We start from the raw sequence: 21,598 nt of genomic DNA, 5'->3' as shown, positions 1-21,598 counted from the left end.
AGCGTTAAAAGTTGATCCTAGGCCAGGCAGTGGTGGCATACACCTTTAATCCTAGCACTTAGGAAGCAGAGGCAAACAGACCTCTGTGAGTTTGAGGGCAGCCTGGTCTACAAAGAGACTGCCAGGACAGCCAGGGCTACACAGAGAAACTCTGTCTTTAAAAATCCAAAACAACAACAACAAAAATTGACCCTAGACCATAAGAACAAAGTTAACACTTCATTCTGGCCCTGTGCTGGAAGCAAAAAGGAGGCCAAAAAAAGAATGAAACAAACAAAAAACCAAAACCACAAACCAACCAAAACACTGTTTTGAATTAATTGTATGCACTGTGAGTGCAAAAGGCAGTCTCTGTGAGAAAATAATCACTGGGCTTGGGCTGTGGCTCAGTGGCACTTAACCTGGCCCACACTCCCGAGGCCCTGAATTCCTCTCCAGCCCCACAAAAGAAAAGAAAAACTAGTTGCCAAGACATTGGGAACAAACAACTTATTTTCAATGGTTCAGAAATATCCCCCTCCCCCCATTTCTCTGTCTCCCTTACACACACACACACACACACACACACACACACACACACACACACACGGAGGAAAGCAGAAGCACAAGATGACCCTTAACAAAAGGACACCCCTACACACACACCAGACTCCACGCCCAGGCCTGCTCACTTGCAGCATAGTGTGAAATGGTTTCCAAAATTTTGTTCATCTGATTTTTAACATGACTCCAGCAAGGCAGAGTAGCTGGCTCCAACTTCCAAGCCAAGCTCCACCTGGCTACAGCTCTTGTCCTTCCCTAATAACAGGAGCCACGCCCAGTGTGGTCACCAGTGGGAGGTTTCCCTGAGACCCAAGAAGTGCTCAGGGGCCAAGGCAGCTGCTGCCCTCTCATCCCTCAGATACACCCCCGGTGCCTGCCTCTGGGCAGGGCTAGTTCCTGTCCCAGATCCCCTACACAAGGCTGCTCCTGAGACACAGGCGGGCAGCAGGAGAGCATGTTGTGGCCCCACAATGGCAGTTACCTGGAAACCACCTGCACACCAAACACCAGAAAGCACCAGGATAGTCCTGGTGTGATGTCAACTGGACACAAGCTGTACCGTCTGAGAAGGACCCTCAGGTGAGATAAGGCCTCCGTACGCCCTGGCTGTGGGCAAGGCTGCGGGCACTTTCTTAGTTAGTGACTGAGGTGGGAGGCCCCAGCTTACTGTGGGTGGTGCCAGGTTGAGCAAGCCATGGAGAACAAGCCAGTGAGCAGCACTCCTCTGTGGCCTCTGCACCAGCTCCTGCCTCCGGGTTCCTGCCTGTCTGAGCTCCTGGCGTGAGCAGTCGATGAAGGACTGTGATGGGGCAGCTAAGCCAAATGAACATCTTCCCCAGGTTGCTTCTGTCATGGTGTTTCAGCACAGCAGTGGCCGCCCTGACTAGGACCCTGGGTCTGCATGTTCCTACCTTACGACAGAGTCTCAGGCAGTGCCGCGCAGCAGGAGACTGGCAGCGTGTGAAAGCCTAACTTAGACCGTGCTGTATGAGGAGCCGGGAGAGGGGAGTCTGAAGCCTCTGAACACAAAGAAATGGCACACGGGGAAACACCACGGACCTGGTTGACTGGGACGCTCTGAAGGCTCAGGATGAAGACACCCTGCCCCGTAAACGTGATTATTACATGCTCACAAACACAAAACTCCAACAGCATCATACAGGGAGAACGCTTCTCTCCAACGGCTGGCAACTGCCCATACTTCCGTGGCTTGCTCAGTGTTTTCAGAGACACCAGCAAAGACTGGCACAATTCAGGGACACATCACTGTGGTAACCTCAGCCGGAGGCCAAAGGTTTAGTTTACAGCAGGGGAGGCCTAAGAGTGCACGGCCACAGGAAAACAAGCAGGCTGGATAACTGAGCCAGAAGCACTGGGTGCCAAGGCCAGCAAACAGGCCCTGAGGACACTCATGGATGACACTGAGGCCACCAAAGGGCGGCTAAGAACACAGAGAGAAGGGTTTTCTTTTCTTTTAAATTTTGTTTATTTATTTATTGTTTTCTTGAGGCAGGACTCTACAGCCTGGAGTATATAAACTATATAAACTGAAGCTCATGGTAATCCTCCTACCTCAGCCTCCCAACTGCTGGATTATAGGCATGAGTTACCGTGCCTTACGGGGGTGGGGTGAGGGCGGGGGTATGAGCTGCAAGGCAGGGGGTGAGGAGATGGCTCAGCAGAGAACTGCCCTTGCAGAGGTTCAGTTCCCAGCACCGTATCAGATGGCCCAGGCTGTAACTCTGGTTTGAGGTGGGCTGACACCCTCTGGCTTCCATGGGTGTCTGCATGCGTACGATGCACATGAATTCACACAGCCGTACTTACACACACATGAAACAAAAATAATAAAACCTCTAAAACAACAACAAAAACAGTGGCTGGATGTGGGGTGCACACCTGTAATCCCAGCACTGAGAGGCAGAGGCAGGTGGATCTCTAGATCTCTGAGTTCCGGCCAACCTGGTCTACATAATGAGACCCTGTTTCAAAACACCAAAAGAAAGTTGTGAGGCCTTTAAGAGGCCCTGGGTTGAGCCCCACCATCCCAAGAAGGTAGGAGAGAAAACATGGAGGGGAGAGCAGGGCTCCTGGAAAGAGACCTGTTCTTTCAATCTGGGAGGAGCCCTACTGCTCAGTGCCAACTCACTGAAAACCCTGGGTGCTGGATGAAGTTCTTTGCACAGGCACATATTCAACAACAGTAACTGTTTTGGCAAGGGAATGTCCCTTCTTTCACTTCACCCATTACTCCTGTGCCCAGCCGCAGCGTCCTCCCTCTCGCTCCTCAGCAAATTGGTGTGCTGGTGGCAGCCGGCTGCTGGCTCTGTCGGACTCTACCTTCTTACTCTCTAACAAACCCACTCACCGTGCAGCGAGCCAGGAGCCACTGCAACCTTGCTCTCCCATGGCTCTTCAAATAAAAAGCTCCCCATCAGGCCAGGCAATGGTGGCATTTGCCTTTAATCCTGGTACTCAGGAGGCAGAGGCAGGTGGACCTCCATTACTTTGAAGCCAGCCTGTTCTACAGAGTGAGTTCCAGGAGGCTTCGCAGAGACCCTCTCTCAAAATAAATAAATACATACATACATACATACATACATACATACATACATACATACATACAAAACAAAATACAAAAGAGGTCTGTACTGGTGAAAAGTGAAGACTGGTGCCTATCAGAGGCAGGAGAGAGCTCTCAGGACAGAGACACTCTGTTAGGTTCAGAGGTACAGGCCTCTGTCAGAACACAAAGTGTGTGCACAAATTTGTGAGTTCTGTGTGTGATTGTATTTTTACTTCAGAGCAGGACTAAGATAAACCCAGAGCTAGGGAAAAGCCACTGGGAACTGGATTACACTCCCCCCCACACACACACAACACACTCACAGGGGCCAAGAGAGGCGGGGCTAGAAAGGGGATACAGGAAGGTAGAGGGAGGAGGGCAGGGTAGGAACAAGAGACACGGAGTCCATCAGAGCCCTGCAGTGAAGGGAGTGTCATGAGGTGACTTCAGCAGAAAAGGGTATGCTCTGAACACTGCACTGGTTTGACTCTGTAGTCATTGGGGCCCTGAGGAGAAGCAGCTGCCTCTCAAAATGACTGTCTTCAAGGGTGACGTCTGGGGGCTGTGAGGCGAGCAATGCTGACAGCCTGCGGCACGGAGACTTTCCACTGTCTGACTCTTCCTCAGTGTTGACGTGCACTTCCAAAGCAAGCTGGGGCTCAGGTCAGACTCCACAGTCCGGAGGACCAGGCGGAGATGCTCAGGGCAGACTGGACTTGAGAACACCAGCGCCAGGGACCCAGAGTGAATCTGACCTGGGACCTTGTGCAGTCTTTGGAAAATGTTGAGAGCCAGGCATCAGGCTTGGGATAAAAGGCCCAAATACCAACAAAGGCAGAAGGATCAGAAGTTCAGTTACATAGTGAGTTCAAGGCCTGCCTGGGCTATGTGAAATCTTGACCAAAAAAAAAAAGTAAACAAAACAGGAGGGACAGAGAAATCCAAAAATAATTTCAATCAACAAATTGAAAACTTAAAACTTTCTCTTTTTTGGTCCCAAAATATGCAGAGTAATTCACTAATAAACTTTGTTTTCTTACTTCTGTTTCTTAGCTCACCCACCCAGAGCTCTCCAGATGATACCAGCAGACGGGCACACACTGGTAGGGAGCCAGCACTGCCTGGGCCAGTTGAGGGAGACTCTTACCTCACCAAAAGCCCCTCTCCCGATCACTTTGATGATTTCAAAGTCGTCCCGATGAAGCTGCATGTCCTTCACGAGCTGTGTGAATGGCTTCGCTGGAGGAAGAAAGAAAACACCAGTTTAGTCCAGCATACCAGTGCTCACTTACAACCTAGCTGATGGTGGTGGTTCCCTGCACTAGTGTCTCCCTGAATATGGTACTTGTCGGCAGTTATGCTTCAGTATCAACTGTAGCAAATACTTGCTGTGAAAAATCTCCTAGTTAAAAATAAAACAACAACAACAACAACAAAAACCCTCTAAGTTTCCTGCTCAGATCCAAGGCCGGTCCACTGAGAGAGCAACTGGCATGTCCCAACCATCGACAATAAGGGACAGCCCCGCCAAATGCCCACAGAGCACTGGGTGGGGTATTTCTGTGTTGCCTACTTGTGTGGCAGATAGAGGGACAGCGGGACTCATCAGCCAGTCGGACATTTCACATTGCTGAGCAGGTATACATCACAGCAATGAGAGTGACTCTACCACTGTCCACAGATGAAGAAGCAGCTGGGTTTTGGGAGGTGGAGTACTGAAATGAATTATTCCCCCATATGTGACTTTATTTGGAAACAATGTCTTCACAGATGTAACCAAGTTAACATGAGGTCACATACTGTAACTGGGTGACCCTAAAGCCAACAAGATTGGTGTTCTTGTTTTGTTTTTAAGACAGGGTTTCTCTGTGTAACCTTGGTTGTCCTGGGCTTACTTTGTAGACCAGGCTACCCTGGAACTTAGAGATTCACCTCCCTCTGCCTCCCTAAGTGCTGGGGTCACAGGTGTGTAGCACCACACCCAGCTTAAGAATGGTGTTCTCACAGGAAGAAAATTTGGACAGAGGCAGGAGGGAAAAAAAGCCACATGAAGGCAGAGGATGGAGGGAGGCAGCCCCAGACCAGCTGATACCAATGAATGCTGACAGCCCCTAGGAGCGGGAAACAAGCACACCCCTTGGTCTGTTAGCCTTCACAGCGGTGGCAGGCAGGCCCTGTCACTTTAAGCTCCAGCCCCCACGTCTACCAGGATACACTGACTCACACAGGGAGATTCTCATTTCTCCCCAGGACAGAGTACGTGACAGGAACAGGGCTAGGACAGTGCAGCCTGGCTCTCGGTCGTGTGCTCTTGACCAGTGTTCCCCTAACCATGGTCTGGCCTACCTGGCAAGTGTGTTTCTTGCCTCTTGTATGGGCTGCCTGCCTGCTTTGACCTTCAGAGGAAAACCCACGTTTTATGCTAATTTCTATGTGAGCTAATTACTAAAGGTTTCCTTCCTTTCTTCCTCTCTCTCTCTCTTTTTTTTTTTTTCTTTTTCTGTGTAGCCCAGACTATCCTGGAACACCTTCTGTTGACCAGGCTGGCCTCGAACTCAAAGATCCACCTGTCTCTGCCTCCCGAGTGCTGGGATTAAAGGTGCGCACCACCACCACCTGGCCATCAGTTTCTAGAGTGTTTAGGTAGGTAGGTGAAACTGAGCAAGTGTATTACTTCTTACATTTGTATTAACATCTAAAACTAACCCTGTCAAAAAGTACAATCTGGCTGTGGTGCACTCGGGAGGCAGAGGCAGGTGGATCTCTGTGAGTCTGAGGACATCCTGATCTACCAAACAGGTTCCAGGGCAGCCAGGGCTCCAGAGAAACCTTCTCGAACTCTAGAACAAACCCCCAGTGTCCTGTGATATTTTAGAGGCTTCACACTGCCTTCCACGCTGTTGGTCACTTCGCTGCTTCGCCTTACACGGTTGCTCAGTACTATCAAGGTTCACCCACTGTTGTTCACTGTCCCAGCAGCACTGAAGCAGCAGCAGGAAGGCTCCTGGCTTCAGTAAGAGGGGAGCTGTGGACTCTGGCCCCTCACCATCAGGGCCCAGCAGCACAGAACTCAGAAAACAGGACGCACAAAGCCTGGAATTTAAGGACAGCCTAACAAACAAACAAACAAAAACAACAACACACCCTTGAGCTAGAACCTAAAGGGTCAGCTACAGTTCATGTTTGCTTATTTCAACTATCACCATTTAACCACTCTCCAAACCCCCAAAGGAAACAAGTTGTTCAGACAGCCACTGGACACCCTCTACTGTGAAGGAAAACAAGGACTGACTCCTGCAGAAACCAGAAGAAAAGGTGTTTGGGAGGGAAGCATGCCAGTCAACCACAGGGCAAGCTCCCCCTACACACAAGCAAGCCAACACAAACGGCACAGGGCCTCCTGGACCCCAGAACCCAGCCATACAGGTGAGAGGCCGTCACAGGAACAGCAGCTGCACACTGAAGCACCCGGGAAGCAAAGAAAACTCTACCTATAAAAGTTCATGTGCCTGATGACCTTGCCCACTTGCCATTTCAGTCCTTGCTTCTGGACACAATTAACTGCTTACAAACCTGTGTCATTTTTATTTTACTTCTGATTTTCATGCTTTTGTATTACTCAACAATCACTTTTAACAGATTTGTGAGCTGAGTCTATGGAATACGTTAATCTTAATGAGTACTATTTTCACAGTGAATAAATTTACTACGATCATTTTCATACATACTAACTTTTTACTACTTTCATTAATTTTGAAGATAAAATTCCTGCCTTCTCCAAAGAACACAGAAATGCTTTATAGGTCCTAAGGTGCCTTCTTGAGCAAGTCCACCCAGACACTCTCAGTGCCCGGCTCTCGGACACTACATGGGAAGGCTGGACCGTGCTGAGAGCTTGCCCTGAGCCGATAGTGTGCGCGTGTGCTACTCCACACTGCTCTTCCCACTGGACACGTAGCCACGGTATTCTTGCCCTGTTAAGACATGCAGCTGTAAGTGGAATTCAATACATTGTGGCCTTCTTAAACAAACTACAGTATTTTTCATTTTACAGAAGTTAGTTTAAAAACTATTTTTATTTATGTATTTATTTATTTAAGTTTTGAGACAGGGTAGAAAATTATCTTAATTTTAACTAGTCCTTTCTCCTGTCATTTTATTAAGGTTTAGAAAACCAATTAATTCTTTGAAGATCCTATTTAATCCTATTTTCTGTTAAATGGCTTTCAAAAACATTTAATCCTTTATGCCACCTACTGTTCATCTCTTAACAGGTGTGAAATGCAGATTTTAATGCTTGGTTTTCATCACACACACACACACACACACACACACACACACACACACACACGTGTTTAAACAGTCTGAAAATAATTTGCCTAATTCTGTTTGAGCCTCCTCTCAGGCAGGAAGAAGCCCATCCACGGTGGGGCCCTAGAGAAGAGCTCTGGCTTCTGTCGTAAGGACACCTCCGGATGGCCATACCAGCTTAGAAGTCACTGCACTCTAGGAATAGATTTGTTGTTGTTTGTTTTCTGTTTTTGAGACAGGGTTTCTCTGTGTAGCCCTGGCTGGCCTTGAACTCACAAAGATCTGCCTCTGTCTCCCTGAGTGCTGGGAAGTTTTCTACAACAGGGTTCAGCTGTTAGATCCAGTGGAGCCTGCACTCAGGCTGCCACCTCCAAGTCCCTCTTTCCAGGTTTTCCTTCCGTATCAACTGTGCTAAGGTCACTTCCTCTTCCTTGTCAAGCTCTCCTTCCACTCTCCGCCCAAATCTTTTTTGTTGCTTATGCCTCCTAATGGTCTTGTCCAGGTGTCCCTCAAAAGTTGACCTGGAGTTATCAGGTCAGTCTGATAAGCTGGCCAACTAAAGAAAGAAACCTGACATGGTAAGAAAACCACAAGACTAAACCAGAAAATCACTGTCAACAAAAGGGAGGCTGCAAAGGCAGCCTGAAAGATGGCCGTGGAAGGTTAACCCAGCATTTTCTTAGGCCAAAGAAATTAAGAAGTCAGAGCTCACAATCTGGTAGGCTGAGGACGGTAGGGGTGAGCTAGCGTAGACAATAGGAATGATCAGGTGAGTACACAGACCTACAGCAATGTCAGTAGAAGAACTTGAATGAATCGGAAGAACATGGGGGCCCAAGAGGAAGGGTCAGTATGAACTCCCCCTGCCACACAGCGATGACAGTGAGACCCTGCCTCAAATACACACACTGAAACATAGAGACAGACAGACAGAAATATGCAGAGACGTAAACGCGTGTACATAGACACATGGTCAAGCTCTGTCCACCGAGGGGCCTAGAAACAGAAACCCCAACAAAAACGAGCACCTGATACCAGGTTTTAGTTTGAAAGTATCCACCAGCAAAAGAACCAGTCTCCTCAGGCAGGGCCAGGGCCAGACGACCCTGTGCTGTAGACGCACCCAAAAACGGGTGGTCCAAGAACACAAAGCCTGCCAGTCACAAGCCCATCAACACGCATGGCAAATTGGGAGCTGGTACTGCCATCAGTCAGCCCTTCAGCCAGCAGAGCTGGAGCACCCGAGACCTAACTCGTGTCCAAAGATGAACAGGGAGTGATCCAGCGCAACAGAGGGCCCAGCTCTGGAGTTGCAGGGCGTGCCCGGACTCTGTGGGTACAGGAGCCCGGCAACCTGAGGAGCCAGGGAGGTGACTGACTGAATTGCGAGGCCCAGTGACCCGAGGCTGGGATGCCCTGAACCATAAAACAAAACAAACGTCAGAACCAGTCAGTGCATGGAGCTTAGGAGTATAAGGAGGCAAGGTGACTGCTTTTCTACAGTATTCTATTGCTGTCTTGTACTTAAAACTAAAATTCAGAACACGGGGCTGGAAAGACAGCTCAGCAGGTGAGCGCACTTGTTCTTGCAGAGGACCAGAGTACAATTCCCAGGACCTGCACGGTACCTCATAGCCATCCGTTACGCCAGGGGCTCCAAAGGCCTCTTCTTGCGTCTGTGGATACCAGGTATTCAAGCAGTACACATACTTACATGCAGGCAAAACACACACATACAAAATACAATACATAAATCTTTTTAAAAAGACATTTTCCCGTCCTGTGTTTCACTCAGATAAAACTATCAGGTACTGTCACATACTCTTAAAACATGTTAGATAAGAAAAAAAATCAGTGCGATTAAAGAACCATCGGGCCCAGGAATGGCGATGTGCGCCTCAGCCAGGGAATGTGAGAACTTTCTCACATCAAGCAAGTAACAGAAAAAGATCAGTGATTCGTTTCAAGTATTATTTATATTAATACTCTCAAATTAAAAAAAAAATGGCATAATGGCACATGCCTTTAATCCCAGCACCTAGGAGGCAGGGCACTAAGATCTCAGTGAGTTCAAGGCCAGCTTCATCTACATAGCAAGTTCCAGGACTACACAGAGACCCTGTATGTACAGACGTTTTGCCTGCATGAGCCTGTGCACACGCACACGCAGTTGCAGAGGGGCCAAAAGACAGTGTTGGATCCCCTGGAACTAGAGTTACAGAGGGTTGTGAACCGATGTGGGTGCTGGGAATGGAACTCAGGTCCTCTGAAGAACAGCCAGTGCTCTTACCCTCTGAGCCACCTCTCCAGCTCATGCAACACTCTTAAAAGGCTGACAATATGGTCAGTGAGCTTAAAGAAAACATGCCAGCTGCAACTGGTCATATGATTCGGACGCTCACAGTGATATTTACTATAAACAGAGCAGGAAGACCACATGAAACAATTCTAAGTTTCAAGAAAAGTAGAACTGTAGGCAGGCATCAGGACCAACCCCCATTGCCCCAACACTCAGTAGGCAGAAAGGATGGGTTACACAGGGAGATGCTCTTAAAAACAAAATAAAAACTTAAAACACAACTCTCTTCCACATTCTACTCTGTATCTAACAATAAATGCTACTGGGTCCGTAAATACTCGCAGGGAACCCAAAATGGTAAGGAGCTGATGGGCTCTCACACCTCTAACCAGAGCCTACAGCAGAGCCAGCAACGCCTGCCCCCCCCCCCCCCAGTACCAGCACTTTCAGCCTTTGACTCTGGGGTCCTGAAACACTCCCATACACCAGCCCTGCCCTTCACACAGCAGACCTGAAGCTGAGGTCTGACTCTCACGGGTCAGCCACTTTTTCCCCAGCACAGCCACAACCTGTGCCGACTGATCATCGTGACAAGCTATCAAGAAGAGATTTACCTTCTCCATGAGGAAGGCTCACATCGCCTACCTGCACAGCTAACTTCTACTCCTCCACTGAACTTCTCATTTTTGCACAGCTAGAGGTCAAACCCAGGATCTCATGCAAGTGTTCTGCACGCAGCTGTAGATTTTTATTGCCCTGAACTTCTCCTGCCACCCAAAAGGCAATGAATTCATCAATCAAGATGTGTACTATGGCTGAGAAGACAGCTCAGCAGGAGAGACAAGACTGCTGGCTGGGTAAGCATGGTTCTGTATGCCCCAGCAGAGGGGCAGAGCCAGGTGGGTCCCAGGGGCTCACCTGCCAGGCTGCCAACCCAGCAAAGGCAAAGAGGAAGAGAGGAAGGCTCCCGGCAACCTCTTCCGGCCCGGGCATGCTCACACACAGATGCACACACTCACTCGAGAACATGCCACACACAACACACAAACACAAAGAAACTACCGGGAATATGAGATTCAGATCGTAAGACCCTGCGGCCCAGTGTTCCTTTAAACGGGAAAGCTCTGCCAGGAAGAACTAGGGGCAGTGGGAAGATCTCTGGCTGAGAATCATCGAGAAACTAATGCCTCAGACCTCTGCTTGCTCACCAAGAGAAGTAAGATCAGATCAGTTGGGCAGAGGGTGAGCAGGGGAAGACTGGGAGGAAGAAGGTAGCTGCCCACGGGAGGCAGGAGCTACGCTTGTCTTCCCCGGCTAGCTGCTTCCCTCACAATGCCCGCTGCCAGCGGTCAGCCCGGGTCAACGGCGTTATGTCTTAGGGGCTAGTAAGCCAGCATGTTATCACAGAGGAGCAGGGCCCTGGAGGCTCCCTGAGTGAGAGCCTCCACCCACGCTGCCGCGGACCCGCAGACCTGCAGCACTCTCGGTGAACTATGCCCGACAGGAGACTGCAGAGCGAAGAGGATGCCTTTGACACTGAGTCAGAAGCCAAGCCAGGTACAAGCTCGGGCAGTGAAAGTCCACAGGGGTGGGGACGCTGCGTGAGTCAACCCCAGATGGGAAACCTTCATTCCAGCAGTGTGCAGTCACGGGAGGAGCCGCCTGTGGCCTCGATGAAGCCATTCACACCCACTCTCCAGACCAACCCAGGGCTGCTACGCCGCCCTTCACCGCAACCATGCTCCGGCGCCGGTCTCCGTTCATTTCCTCTCGGTGGAAGCTGCTCTGCCATTACAGAAACAGCTGCTATCAGCTCACTGCGGCACATCACCTCAGTGTTCTGACTTCCTGCCCAAGGATGCTGTGCTGCACTTGAATCCACACGTGGCAGCAAGCGCAGGCGCACGCAGCACTGTCCTGTGGGAGTCCTTCAGCACAGCGAAGACCCTCTGCTGAATGAGCAACTCCACAATAAAGCCAGTTCCCCGGCTGCTGCCAACGGAAGTTTAATTTTTAAAATTCCAGGCTCAGGACAGAGCCTCGCCCAGCTGCACGAAGGCCCGATTCCATCCCACACTGCCTCTTCCCCCCAAAATTAAAATGAAAAATAGCCAAGTGCGCAGGGGCTGACTGTACGAAAGTGCAGCGGGGCTTCGCCACAAAGTCCGCTCTGCTTGGTGCTGTGCCCACGGTCAAGCAGCTTCCGGGCCGTTCCTTCCACAAGCGCCTAGGTGTGTCCTGTCTGCGTACACCCCAAACTTAGGAGGAAGGAAATCAAATGTAAAGGAGTGCTAAGCTAGGCCTGGTGGCACACACCTGTGTGTTCAAAGCTGGAGGCTGAGGCAAGGCTGCACGCTCAAAGGCAGGCTGGGCTACACAGTGAGTCCAGGCCAGCCTGAACGGGGCCGTGGGACTCTGCCTCAAGAAGCACGTAAACTAGAAAGATCATCCTGAGGGAGGTATCCCAGAAGCAGAAAGACACACATGGTATGTACTCACTTATAAGTAGATATTAGACATACAATATAGAATAAACATTCTAAAATCTGTACACCTAAAGGACGACGACCCTGGCTAAGATGATCAATCCTCATTCAGAAAGGCAAATGGGATAGACATCTCAAGAGGGAGAAAACAGGGAACAGGACAGGAGCCTACCACAGAGGATCTCTGAAAGACTCTACCCAGTAGGGTATTAAAGCAGATGCTGAGACTCATAGACAAACTTTGGGCAGAGTGCAGGGAATCTTATGGAAGAAGGGGGAGATAGAAAGACCTGGAGGGGACTGGAGCTCTACAAGGAGAGCAACAGAACCAAAACAATCTGGGCCCAGAGGTCTTTTCTGAGACTGATACTCCAACCAAGGACCATGCATGGAGATAACCTAGAACCCCTGCACAGATGTAGCCCATGGCAGCTCAGTCTCCAAATGGGTACCCTAGTAAGGGGAACAGGGGGACCTGTCTCTAACATGAACTCAGTGGCTGGCTCTTTGATCACCTCCTCCTGAGGTGGGAGCAGTCTTACCAGGCCACAGAGGAAGACAATGTAGCAAGTCCTGATGAGACCTGATTTGCTAAGTAGGGTCAGAGGGAAGGGAAGGAGGACCTCCCCTATCAGTGGACTAGGGGAGGGGCATGGGAGAAGAGGGAGGGTGGAACAGGAAGGGGGTGAGGAGGGGGATAAGCTGGGATAAACTAAATAAGTGAATAAGCTGTAATAAATTTTTTTAAAAAATGAAAGAAATTAAAAAGCAGCAGCAGCAGCAGCAGCAGCAGCAGCACACAAACAGGTAAGGTGCTCACTGTCGAGCCTGATGACCTAAGGTTCAATCCCTGGAACTCAAACTGGAAGTTTTCCTCTGGCCTCCACACACACCCTTCTTAAACACACACGCATACGTGCACTCAAACACATGGACACACAAATGCACAGAATAAAAACAAAACAAAAAACAGAAAACCAAACCTCAAGCCCCAAAGATAAACGCTTGTTAGCAAAAGGAGCTCAGAGAAGGTTGAAATGAGTCAGGATTAGTAACGCACGTGCAGAGGTTGTCAAGGTGGGTTCCTCAGTATCCCCAGTGTGGTTTCTACTGCTGTGATAACATGACCAAACCAACAGGAAAGTCAGAGCTGGAACTCTTGAGGCAGGGATTCACGGCAGGGACTGAGGCAGAGGCCATGGAGGAGTGCTGCTTACTGGCCTATCTCCCTGGCTCCTCCCTCAGTCTGTGTTCTGACAGGACACAGACCACCTATCCTGGGTTGGCACTGTCTATGGTGGGCTGGACCTTCCCACACCAGTCGTTAAGAAAACGCACCCCCATGGCCTTGCCTACAGGTCAATCTGATGGAGGCATTTTCTTAGCTGAGGCTCCTTCTTCCCAGATGGCTCCAGTTTCGTCAAGCTGGCGAAACCTAAGCTGTTCAGCTGGCCAGCAGCCTCCGCTAGGGGAAGGTGGGCAGCTCGGTGACAGGCTCCCTGGAGCACCTGAGCTTGCAAGTCAGGCGTCTCTACCCTCGACTCTCTTCCAGGGAGCTCACACCCGAAGCCACCCCTGCCAGTTAACCAAAAGACATGCTCCGAGGGCCCAGTGGCACATGGCTGCCCTGAATACAAACTGAGGGCTTTTTGGTGTTGGCAAGATGGTCCAGTAGGTAAAGGTGCTTGCCGCCAAGGCTGACTGATGACTGACTCTAACCCTTGGGGCCACGCAGGAGTGGGAGAAGCAACTCTTACAAACTGTCCTCTGATTCATAACCTTGTGGCACCTGACCACAACCACACCCAGCCACACACACACACACACACACACACACACACACACACACACAAAGTAAACAAACGCTTAAAGAACAACTGGTGGGCTAGAAGTGAAGGCTCGAGTGGGAGCAGCAGGGAGGCTCACATCATCAGGTACTCCAGCCGGAGTGCTTGTGTGTACACGCGCATGTGTGTGAGGTGCCCTTAGTCCACCCTGTGTTTTGACCCTGGGACCTGTGCACCTGTTGCTCTGCTCCAGCGGCAATGGCGTTATGGGTGTCACACACCCCGCTTTTGCACAGGTTCTGAGAACGCAGGTCCTCATGCTTGCACATAAAGTACTTTGTGCACTAAGCCGTCCCCCGCCCCGCCCTCAGTGTCACCCCGATGAACACCAACACTGGGCGGGGTGGAGCCTCCCAAACCTCAGTGCCAAGGTGGGGGGGGGGGGGGCAGAAGGTCTGCTGCTCCGGGGAAAACAGGACCAAAGAAGCTTTTTAAAAATTACGTACTTTTCCTGTGGCAAATAGAATTTTTAATGTAAGAGCTTTCATCATGTTTTGATTGACCTTGCCTTAGAAAAATAGACACAGGGCAAAACTCAAGCTGAGCATGGAGAGGAAACAGCACACACGTGTGGGGCGACCTCCGGCAACACACGGCCTCTAGCAGAAGTGATCAGAGGGCCCAGCCAGCAGCCCTGTGGATAGCAGCGTCTGGCCTGACAGGTAAGACAACTCAGGCGATGGCCACGCACACACAGGAAATAGCAGGGCTTCTCAGCCACAGGCCAAGGCCAAATCGAAGGTCTGAGTGTGTGGGTCCCTGGGGGCACCTTGTCCCAGGCACTGGTGCTGCTGTGAGGAGACAGCTAGCGATGCTGACTGGCCTTTCACAGTGCGAGCAGAGGGGAGAGCCTAGATGGTGTCACATCCCTGTCAGGGGGCATTTTCAGTTATCTTCTGGACTTCCCTACAGTCAGCTTCCTGCTTTGGAGTTTGACAGCCAAGACACAAGGAGAAAGTCTTGTTTCTATTACCCTGTGACAGAAACTAATGCCAGAATTCCATTCAGTAAGAAATTTTGACTTCAACTATGTGTTTCTTTCGCTTCAGTTTTTGGAATGAAGAAGCCCAACCGTGGAGAAAAGACCATCAAGGCCTTTCTCCCTCGGAATGGCGCGCCTGTGGCTTCTTGTCCTCCCTCCACTATTTACATTCCCAGGCCTTTCCATCATCTCTGTCTCTAGGACTCCCACCTCTTTTCACTGCATGTCACCTTTTGCTGAAACAGTGTATTCTAACAGGGACAGAACAACAAAGGCCCCTGGTTTGTCCTTGTTTAATTATCCCCTCAACATCTAACCTGAGAAATAGAGGGCTTCCAGTCTAGACTCAATTCTGCCTGCATTTATTGAAGAAAAGATTTTATATGTGATGCCGTCCAGGTTAGCACAGGGCTGGGTGTGCAGCATACAAAGTCTCCTAAGGCCAGACACTGGGATTATAAGTCTATATTCCGGTAGCCACGGATCCCATGGCATGCTAAATGAAGTCATTTTGGATCTTGTGCCACGGGGTGCAACTTCTTGACAGCTCAGCAGGACAGAATGGCAGCAGCACTGCCGACAGAGCTTTCCAATCCCAAGCCTCTCTGTGAACTCAGCATCTGAAGCTGAGGGGACTGGCCCCTCCTCCTCCCCTTGAATCCTATGCAATTACTTTACAGACAAAAAGCATCATTACAGATTGGTTCCCAGATCAAAGGGATGGGATCCAGCACGCAGACAGAACCTAGGGCGACGCTTATCTCCAGGGCAGCGACATAGAAATGAGCTTAACCAGTGTGGCGGGGCAGGGTGAGAAACCAAGAACGAATTCCTCCCTCCCTCCAAGGCCAGGGCTGACCCACTCTAAATAGAGATGCTCTCCCCACACTAGCAGGGGCTGGGGCCTGCTGCCACAGGAAGGAGGACATGGCACTGAGGAAGGAACTGTCTGCACTCCTTCCTCCCAGAATGCCTCTGGTCATGAATTTTCTGCTGAATGGGGGACAAAAAATAGATTCAACTTTGGCTCCTGAGGATCTCTGACAGAATACAACTGAAGTCTTCTGGCTCCAATCCTTGAGCCCATGTTTCCTGTGATGGCAGTCATAGGCTTTAGGACAAAGTGCACTTGCCAAACTGGAACCCAGAGCAGAAAGCAGCACCGGAAAGGAAGGGGGGAGATTAACCCGGAGGTTAATCTGCTTGGCCTCAACAAGTCAGAAGGGAAAGGTGGGCAGCTACATTTCTGTAATCTGGGGAAGTCCGAGCAATTAGGGGCCTGCCAGTCCACTCAGAAGCTGTCCACTGGCCCTTCTCCTGTGGCCAGGCTGCCCATTGCATCCAAGGGGCTGATCCAGCCAAGATGCTGGCCCACCCACATGAACACTTCTCTGGAATCCCACTCACCCGCAGAGATCCAGCCAGAACTCAGTCCTTCCTATTAAGGGACAGGAAAGGTAGGACTCAACTAATATCTTAAAAATTGTTTGCTCTCTGCATCCAAATAAATCCACTCTACAGCCGATAGCAGCTACTGTGTTCTGAACATTTAGGGAAACGCTGCAGAGTGGGCACGATCTCGGCAAACTGAGGAAACAGGTCCCAGTTCATGGTAACATTTATATCTATATGTACTACCATTCATCCGCAGTCCCCACATCTGTGTCTTTAATAGTTCCTGCAACACTGAAGAGTTTCCATTTTAAAAGCCAGGGCAGTCAGCTCCTGGTCTGTTACCTTTTCACGTACCGGCCCATTACCAAACATCCTGCAATGCTGCTGTGAACTAAGAAAAGCAACAGCAGCTCCTCTTACGATGAGTTCGGTTCTGAGCACTGCCCGTGAGTGGGCCCGGGCCCATGAGCGGAAGGGGAAAGTTCAGCTTGAATCACCGTCCTCTAAGCACAGCTAACTGTCACCGTCCTAAACCTGCCCAGGAAGCTCTCTGGTTAACAAGTGCTGCCCCAAAACTGAATCCTCGACAAGGTAACTCCAGAGAACCATGGATGCGTCTATCAAGAAGATACAACAATGTTCACAGTAGCTTTATCTGTAATCATCAAAGCTAAGAACATGCGCTAACAGGTGAAGGGCGATCTGTTTGTACAGCAGATAAAATACTATCACCATACTAGGGGGTGGGGGTTACTGCTAGGCACAGACTTGACTACCTCAGGGCAACTGTGCAAAGCTAAAGAAGGCAGGCACGAGTTGGGCATAGCAGCTCCCAGTGCTGGGGTGGCTGAGGCAGGGAGTCACCACGGGCTCAGTGTCAGGCTGGGCTACAGCCCCTCAAAAAGAAAAAAGAACCAAAAGAGAGAAGCAAAAATGCTCACTAGCAAGGTGGCTCTGTGGGTAAGGCGCTTTCCAGCAAGCCTGATGGCCTGAGTCTGAGAATGACAACTTGTCCTCTGACTTCCACACGTAGACCCCCAACATAGACATAACTAAACAATGAATGGGGGGGGGGGGACTTGAGCAGGTAAAGCGTTGCTGCCCAAGCCTGAGCACGTAAGCCTGGATCTCCAAAACCCATGTTTAAAACGAAACACCAACACCACCAACAGAAGGCATGGTGGTACATACCTCTAATGCCAGAGCTGGGGAAACACAGGACGATGGCCTGGTCTACATATCAAGTTGCAGGCCAGCTAGGCCTACTTATTGAGACACTGTCTCAAAAAGTAGAAAAACAAAACCAAAACAAACAAAAGAACTAACACTTGTATGTTTGAACTATAAACATAAAAACGTGTTTAAAACTGTTCGGCCAGGAGCCAACGAAGGTAAGTCAGTTAGTTTCGCCCAGTGCTGGAAAATGACTCCAGAACACTAGGCAAGCATCCTACCAATGATCCCCTCCTCACACCCTAACACAACAGACGTCAGTAAGAAAGCCAGTGGCACACACATCTGTAATGCCAGCATTTAAGAGGCTGAAGCAAGACAGCACAAGTTTGAGGCCAGCCTGGGCTACACAGACTCTGTCTCAAAAAAGCAAAAGGAGGAGGAGGAAGAAGAGGCGGGAGGAGTGTGCAGAGGGTACCTGTAGCCTCAGATACCTTCCAGGCTCGGCTACAGCTCCGGTGAGCCCAGGCTAGTAACATACCGAGACCACAACTCGTGGTAGGGAGACTGGGAGTCGGAAAGAGGGAAGGAAATGTCAATCCACAGACAAAAAAACATTTGCACCTCTTATACCTGATACGGGATTTCTATCTATCTAGAGTGCAGGAAAAGGATCGGAATAAGCTCTCCAAAGCAATATGGAAGTAGTCAATACATACATGGGAAAAAAATCGCTATCCATAAAGGAGCACACTGCTGGAAGCAGCTCCAGGCCCCAGCCCTGCTGTCTGTACTTCTGTGCATCTGAAGATCCAGTGAAGGGAAGAGCTAGAAACGAGGAAGACGCCTGAGGCCGCTGGACACGGCGCCGCTCACAGGGATGGGCAAGCACCAACTTGTGTTCCTCAGCTCGGTTAAAACACAAAACCCAAGACGGTTTTTAAAAGCCAAGTCCTGCTGGGCACAGCGGCAGAGACGAGAAGGTAGGCAGCCTGGGCCAGCCTGGGCCACACGAGGTCCCTTCTCAACACAGATGGCATCCTCAGACTCTCAGTGCTGAGGGGTCTCCAGCCAGCAGTCAGACTCATCCTGAGCAGGGTGCTGTGTAAGGCATGCCAGGAGCCTCTCTTACACCGACACACTGCAAGGGGCCTCCAATGCCCTGGGGAAGAGGGGGGCGAAGAGGGCGCCACACATTTCCATCCTCTCTGCTCCCTCAGAGCTCAGAGACCCTGCCAGTCACCCCTGGCAAAGGGCAGTCACGGCCACACACCTCCACAGCTGTGTCTATGTGGGTCCACGAGACAGGAGGTTCAAGGAAGCCGCCCTGTAGCTCTTGGCTAACACCTGACCAGCACCCTGAGCACTGCAGGGAGGGTGAGATGCACCCCAGAAGGCTCCCCTTCACTCCAAAAGTCCCATCATGGAGAGAGGGCCCCAACTAAAGCAGAAGAGGTGTCTCAGAAGGTCAAATCAGCCCGCAGAGTGCAAAGGGAGACAGACAGGGAAGGGAGGCAGCTGCCAAAAGCAGGTCCTGGAGGGCGCGACCCAAACCGCTGACGGAGCTCTCATGCCCACGCCTCTCCTCGGGAAAGCAGCACCCCGTGACCGGCAGCCCTGCAGCAAGCGGGGCAGCACTGCCAGGACAGCCAGCTCCATGCCCAGCTGAGCTGCTATGAAATAATTTTGTTTATTGCTGGCGTTCCTTCTGGGCCATAAAAGTTTTACGAGCTGGTAAAACTTCTGTGCAAATCCTGCAGAGCTAACCTGACGGATGGCTTCAGTATTCAGCATAAACTATCTGTACTTCCCAAACTTGGTCAATACCAGCCCAGCCACACTTTGACTTGATTTGAAGCTCTGTGTAGGCTCTCCCACTGTTCCAACACGCAGACTTCCTTTCAAACACAGTGCTGAACAATACCTCAGGAAATAAGAAATAGCCATTAAAATTCTTCACACCAAACTTTATTTTAAAAAACATTTAAAGTCCATTATACATTACTGGCCATCACATTATCAGGAGAGCCGGTCTTACATTTCTGGGGTAACGCTCAAACTCCCACAAAGCTGGATTGTACTGCATGTTGCTATGCCGACCTTTATTTTCATTTTATTTTATTTATTGTGTGTGTGGCCTCTCACTTGCCTTGGCGTGTATGTGGAAGTCAGGGGAAACTTGCAGGAGTTGGCTCTCTCCGTGCAGGTCCTCAGGCTTAGTAGCTAGTCCCTGTACCCACCGAGCCATCTCACCAACCATGAGTTATTATTTGTTATGAAAACAATGTGAGGTGGAAGACAACTATTTCAACAGATGCAGAAGCAGCGTGGGGCAAAAATCCAATGCTCCTTCATTGGTCATCAGCCTGGACGCAGCGCCCAGCTTTGCTGGTGAGGGCCCTGGTACTGGTTCTTGTGCATCACGCTGCGACATGACTGGGCCTGGCCTTTTGTGGTAGGTCTGACTGCTCGCTCAGTCTTTGCACTCACATCCATATTTCGGTTTTCCTTCCATCAGTTTTCACAGTAGTTCTTAAGGAACTTCCTGACATCTTTGGCGGACTCCTTCCCTTTGCTGCCCTCGCCATGGGCACTGTACACTCCTGCCCACCCCATCCTCTTCACCTCGGGAACATCGGCATCCCTCGTACTCCCACCCTGGCACTTTATGTCCCCGCTCTTTTTTCTCGGTTAATCTTGAAAGTGGCTGCCTGGCATAGGGTTGCCCAGAGACCCCATTCTCGGCCTCTCACGTGCTAGGGTTATGAACAGTTTCCACTCTCTGGCCTGGCAGATACAATTACCACTGCTGCTGATTATTGGTACCACCATTGTTTATTAAAGGGAATGGCAGCAAAGCTGGGGAGATGGCCCAGTGGTTAGAGTCCTTGATGTGCACAAAGCGTGAAAACTGGAGGTTAGATCCCCAGAAGGCATGGAGATGCCACAGCCAGTGATGCCAGCTGGACCAGCTGTGTGGATGCGTTCTGCCTCAGTGTCTAAGTGGGGAGAAAGAGCAATTCAAGAAGACTGCGTGCATGCGCGTGTGCTTGTGCATGTCTGTTTCACACGCGTGTGCGTGACTTTTAAAGCTGAAGATGGCTCAGTGGTGGTTAAGAGTACTTGCTACACTTGTAGAGGACCAGGATTCAATTCCCAGCCCCCACACAGTGGTTCACCACCACCTGTAATGCCAGTTCCAGGGGATCCAATGCCCTCTTAGGGACTCCTGCGGACTCCCAGGTGTTATGTGGCACACAGACATGCAGGCAGGAAAATACTCAAAAGAAAAATATAAGTACATTTTTAAAGTAATTGTCCTGGGTGTGGCTGAGGCATGAACTGGAGGCCAGCCTGGGTTACATGGCGAGACTTCCTTTAGAGCTGAAATGGCTGCAGTGAAAGTGACTGGGGTCTGCCAGTGCGCTGAGGAGAAGGACGGGCTCTTCCCAGCCGCTGGATGATGTTCCACTATCTGCATGGACTTCTGCTGCCATGGTCGGAACTGGGTTTCCAGCTGGGGTTTAGCAATGAAGGGCACATGGTGATTAGAGGTTGCATTGGTTTTTTAAATTTGCCAGAGATAATTAGGAGTTTCTCTAACTTCAGTCTGTAATGTTGTCAGCAGGTTTTTTTCCCTCCTTCCTCTTCAGATCTTTCTCACTTACTCTTCCTTTGTTTCAATAGTTGATAGGAGATTTCTCAGATGGTCTAGTCACTAATTTGTGATTTGGGACTAGCTCGTAGCAGGCACTGGCAGTTCTGGAAAGTGGTCACAGGACTGCATCAAGGAGTTGTGGTTTTGTGGGGAGGAGAAAGGGGATTTGCTTTGTTGCCCAGACTGGTCTTGAACTTGGAGACAGAAGTTATCTAGCATCATGTACACTCACATACAAAGTAGAATTAGAAGAGAGCTCAGAACCCTGCTGAAGACACCCACGAAAGCCTCCTGGCTAACAGCCTGCTTATTGGGGAACACTGGATGCCCCTAAGACA

The 21,598-nt window shown here is 50.2% G+C and overlaps 1 protein-coding gene across 1 annotated transcript in view; it reads right to left on the bottom strand.

The window, feature by feature from the left end:
- Nucleotides 1–21,598, bottom strand: part of Cdc42bpb (CDC42 binding protein kinase beta) — an 88,988-nt gene that overhangs the window by 52,677 nt on the left and 14,713 nt on the right. Inside the window, exon 2 of the mRNA XM_055593240.1 lies at nt 4,257–4,348. Within this exon, the coding sequence (XP_055449215.1) occupies nt 4,257–4,348 (92 nt within the window). The remainder of the gene's footprint in view (nt 1–4,256; nt 4,349–21,598) is intronic.

Source organism: Psammomys obesus, unplaced genomic scaffold, assembly GCF_907164565.1.
Source record: "Psammomys obesus unplaced genomic scaffold, mPsaObe1.curated_primary_1811, whole genome shotgun sequence".
NCBI classification, from domain to species: domain Eukaryota; kingdom Metazoa; phylum Chordata; class Mammalia; order Rodentia; family Muridae; genus Psammomys; species Psammomys obesus.
The sequence above is the reverse complement of the archived record's forward strand: the minus strand, read 5'-3'. Positions and strand labels throughout refer to the sequence as shown.